This window comes from Lupinus angustifolius, chromosome LG18, assembly GCF_001865875.1.
Source record: "Lupinus angustifolius cultivar Tanjil chromosome LG18, LupAngTanjil_v1.0, whole genome shotgun sequence".
Taxonomy (NCBI): Eukaryota; Viridiplantae; Streptophyta; class Magnoliopsida; order Fabales; family Fabaceae; genus Lupinus; species Lupinus angustifolius.
Genome location: NC_032026.1, coordinates 7,803,699 through 7,809,015, shown reverse-complemented (window position 1 = coordinate 7,809,015; position 5,317 = coordinate 7,803,699). Strand labels below are relative to the sequence as shown.

Below are 5,317 nucleotides of genomic sequence, written 5' to 3'. Positions count from 1 at the left end.
TGCTAACATCTGTTTTGTCAAAACTCAAGGTACTAATGAAGTTTTGCTTTAAGGGAGTCTCACTAAAGATGGTCTCTACGCATTTCATGGATTTTGTCCAAGATATGCTTCCCGTAGATCCTCTTTTTCTTTTAATGATAGGACATCTAGTACCAACAAAACATCTAGTGCTCATATTGTTTGTAATACGAAACAATAGCATTATAGTCATTACTTCCTTTGGCACTGCAGACTTGGTCATCCTAATGAGACCATAGTCGCACAAATAATGAAGCACTGTAAAATCCCACATTCTAATAAAACCTTTACTGATTTTTGTTCCTCTTATTGTTTGGGGAAAGCACACAAAATTTATGCCATTGCTTTTACTAGTGTGTATCATTCATATTTTGATCTCTTGTGTATGGATTTGTGGGGACCTACTCTTGTTTATTCAGTCTCGGGGTTTAGATACTATTTTTCAATTGTAGATGCTCATTCTAAACACACATGGATATTTTTACTCAAACAGAAATCTGAAACTTTGTCCATGTTTCAATATTTTCTCAAGTTTGTTCACACTCAGTTCAATAAAACTATTAAAGCTATACAAAGTGATTTTGGGGGAGAGTTTAGACATTTTACTACCTATCTCAAAACTTTAGGTATTGTGCATCGACTGTCTTGTCCTCACACTCACCATCAATAAGGAACAGTTGAGCGAAAACACAAGCATATTGTAGACATAGGTCTTTCTCTGCTATGTCATGCCAAATTACCCTTGTCTTATTGGGAACATGCATTCACTACAGTTGTTTTCCTCATTACAAGATTACCTACTCCTGTCCTTAATAATGTGTCTCCCTTTCAAATATTGTTTGGCACTCTTCCTGATTATACTAGTTTCAAAGTGTTTGGATGTGCTTGTTTTCCTTTACTTAGACCTTATAATAAACATAAACTAAGCTATAGAAGTATTGAATGTGTGTTTCTTGGATACTCTACCTCTCACAAAGGGTATAAGTGCTTGTCTCTAGATGGAAAAACTTATGTCTCTAAAGATGTTCTTTTTTATGAACATACATTACCTTTTCCATGATTCACAACATCCGCTTCGTCTAAAATGTGTTCTTCTTTTGATGCTCCTACATCTCATCATGTCCCTGTTTCTAGTTTCTCTCCTCCTCCCTTGATAACTACTCCTCTCCCTAACACCCCTATTCCATCATCTTCTACCTTACCTACTGTTACTATCTCACCTAGTCAAACTTTTTATCAGGCCCCTATTGTATCTCCCGAGTCTCCTCCTCATCGGATTCCCTCTTCTCCTGATTCGTCTCCTGATGTCTCCACTTTATCGCGGTCTACACATCCCATGAAAACCAAATCTAAGTCAGGAATTTTCAAACCTCTTATTCCCAGATCCTTTCTTGATGAAATTGAACCTGTTAACACTAGAGTAGCCTTAGCGAGTCAAGTTTGGCGTCAAGCGATGCAAGCTGAGTATGATGCCCTTATTGCTCTAGAGACATGGTCTTTAGTTCCTTTACCCCCTCACAAGCAAGATATTGGCTGTAAATGGGTGTTCCGGATTAAAGAAAATCCTGATGGAACTATTCACAAACCTGTTCAACCTATTGGAGTGGACTAAACTGAGACCTTTTCACCGGTTGTTAAACCTGTTACTATCAGAGTTCTCCTCACTCTTGCAGTCTCTTATCAATGGCATATTGAACAACTTGATATTAACAACGCCTTTCTAACTGGTCTCCTTAATGAAGAGGTGTATATGCAACAACCTGCGGGATTTCAGCATAGTGATAAAACATTGGTATGCAAATTGCATAAGGTTATCTATGGTCTCAAACAACCACCCCGACAATGGTTTGAAAGACTCAAAGGTTCTCTACTTCAGTTTGAGTTTTACTCATGCAGATGTGACAACTCTTTATTCATCCGCACTTCATCCGACTTTCAGCTATATGTGTTAGTTTATGTGGATGATATAATAGTCACTGGGTCATCTCCTTCAATGGTCTCTAAAGTGATTAAAGATCTTAGTACCACATTTTCTCTTAATCAACTCGGAAAATTGGACTACTTCCTTGGAATTGAAGTCAAGCATATTTCCGATGGAACCTTACTCATGTCTCAAATCAAATATATCAGCAATCTCTTAACAAGAGCTAATATGGATACAACAAAACCAATGCCATCGCCTATGGCTAGCAATTGCAAGCTTTCTCAAGAAGGAAATGATCTCTTTGAGGATCCTACTTTTTATAGATCCATTGTTGGAGCTTTACAATATGCTACTGTCACAAGATCAGATATAGCCTTTAGTGTCAACAAAGTGTGTCAGATTCTTGGGAAACCTCTTCAATCTCACTGGACTGTTGTTAAGAGGATCCTCAAATATTTACAAGGCACAGTTTGTTTTGGCCTAAATATTGGGAAAGCTCATAATCACACTCCATTAGCGCTTTCTCCTTTTTGTGATGTTGGCTAGGTAGGCATCTGATATTGATGATCAGAAGTCTACCTCAGGTGCATGTATCTTTTTGGGACCAAATTTAGTTACTTGGTGGTCTAAAAAGCAACATACTATATCCAGATCAAGCACAGAAGTAGAATACAGGAGTCTAGCTCTTGCATCCCAGGAATTGATGTGGATAGAATCACTTCTAAGTGAACTCAAACAACACTATAGAACTCCTGTTGTGTTTTGTGACAATCTCAGCACAATTGCCATGTCACACAATCCTGTGTTACACAATAAAACCAAACACATTAAACTAGACTTATTTTTTATTCGAGACAAAATTCAAAACAAAACTCTAGTCGTCAAGCATGTATCCTCGATTTATCAAACTGCAGACATTCTCACAAAGCCTTTAAGCAACTCACATTTCATGAGTCTCAGAACTCAACTCCAAGTCAAAGACTATTTCAACATGATTAAAGAGCCCTCGAGTTCAGGGGGAATATTAGAGAACCATTCAGTTCAGATTAGTTAGAATCATAATAATCTAGAAGGTTCTAGACTCAGGAAGAAGGAGTTAGTTGTAGAGTTTGTTGTAGGAGTTAGTTGGTAGTTACCTCCTATATATAGTGTACTACCTCACCCTTGTAATTCATTCTTTTCATTCAATAAAATCTGATTTCCCTTCTTCAATTCTCTCTGGTTTTCTTTCTCTTGGAAGTGCTACATTTACAGTCACAAAGGGTACTCGCAGGTTTTACAAATGACTTTTTAAAATACTCGTAGTATATACATGCAGCTATGAGTATTGCGGTACTCACGCTTGCGAGTATCCTTTATTTATGTGATTATTATATTATCTTTAATTAAAATAAAAAGTATATTACTCTAACATTTATTGCACTATGTATATCTTTTCATTTTACTTTGTTTACATTTTTTTACAATGTTTACATCTTTTAATGATTTGGTGGTGAAACACTGTACAAATATCATTACATGTGTAGAAACAAACATATCTTGGAAAGAAAAATATATATTTTTTGTTAAGGAATGACAACAACAAATCACACAAATAGAAAACTCCAATAGATTTAGCATTTTTGCCAAATGTTCAATCAAAAGGCACACAAATTATTAAGTTTCATCCCATGAAAACCCGCACGCGGTTACAGTACAACATATTTTGTATTTAGTAGAAGTTTTTTATGAAATTAGCGAAGGTTTTTAACCTCCACAATATAATTAGCAGATGTTTCAAAAACCTCCACAGTTATGACTGCTAAAAGCGTTTTGCGAAAGTTTTAGAAAACCTCTGGTATCTTTACATTTGTAGCGGTTCATTTGTGGATGTTCTTAACCTACACTATTTGTGGAGGTTTTTAAACTCCACTATTTGAAGAGGTCTTTCTAATGTTTATCATGAATGCTTTAAACCTCCACTACTTGAGAAGGTTAATTGTGGAAATTTTCAGCCTCCACAACTCAAAATAACATATAGAGACTTACTGAAAGAGGTAACTATTATATATTTCTAGAGAATTTCAACCTCAATTTAATTTCATAATTTTCAAAACTTTAATCTCCTTAATTTATAATTATTATTTAAATATACAATACTAAATACAAATATTCTTAACAATAACAAAATTTCATTTCAAATAACCAACATAGCGTAACATAGTTGAAAGAGTTACAATTCATCCTTCACTATAAATCTAAATACACTATAAAATATCATAAAACTAAAAGTAGTCTCATATGACACTTTAAAAACAAAATATATAACAAATATCCTAAATATTGTTGGCTCCATATGATCCTCTTGCATCCAAAGGTGTATTGAGCATACTTACATCATCATTTGCCTCAAATAATAAAATGAAAACATTTATTGGGACAATAAAAAAATATTGATAATTACCACATCATTATATATAATAACTAAGAATGTAAAAATAACAACATACAACACTTCCTTGTTCACTATGATGTAATCCATAAATACAATCTTAATACTGCATCAAGTTTACTATAATACATAAAGATATATTAATTTTATCTCATTGGTGTAATATAAAGCAAGAAGAGAAGACATATATGATACCCTTCCTAACAAAAAACACCAACCAACCATTCATTTTCCTCCTACATTTACTATTAAAAGGTCATATTATGTTTGGACAGAAAATGCACAAATACCACAACTTGTACTTTCTTCAACTACACATTCACCGTTTTCATTTATTAAAACAACCAATTTTACCCCTTCCACGCCTCACCATCTCTTGGATGCATTATCAATCCATCTTTATTGCTTTCCGAAGCATGTCATCTCATATGTTTTGTAGTCTTACAACACCTATACAATCGTTCCAATCTTGGTTTGAGTAGAAAGTAGCGCAAAACCTTCGCTGCTACCTTGTTTCTCTTATTGGGTTTCCATCTAAATTTATCACAATGTTTGCATGCATCATGTTGTTACCATAGCTCGCAACAATTCTGAATGGCACGAAATAATCATTACTAGCTGAGTCACGATCAGGTCGCTCTCTTTAAGACGTTTCGTGGTACTGCTAAAATTGTGCGAACAGGCTATTGATAAGTGCCAAACATACCTAAAAATCATACACTTTTATGGCACTTACCTTAAGCATAATTGAGAAAAACCAACTTAAAACAATATTTTTTGTATAAAATATCACAATTTGGTATATTTGTGTTTGTATTGCCTTTTTATGTATTTTGTAGGAAATAAAATGAAGAAAATAAGAGAAATGATGCATGGTCAAAAAGCAACAAAAGTCAAGAAAACCAAGATGCTCAACCAGGCAGCTAAGCGTGGAACAAGCCCCG

The 5,317-nt window shown here is 34.6% G+C and overlaps 1 protein-coding gene across 1 annotated transcript; it reads left to right on the top strand.

The window, feature by feature from the left end:
- On the top strand, nucleotides 1,769-2,488 carry LOC109332510 (uncharacterized mitochondrial protein AtMg00810-like). The gene has a single exon (XM_019567495.1). The coding sequence runs from the start codon at nucleotides 1,769-1,771 to the stop codon at nucleotides 2,486-2,488; it is 720 nt and encodes a 239-aa protein (XP_019423040.1).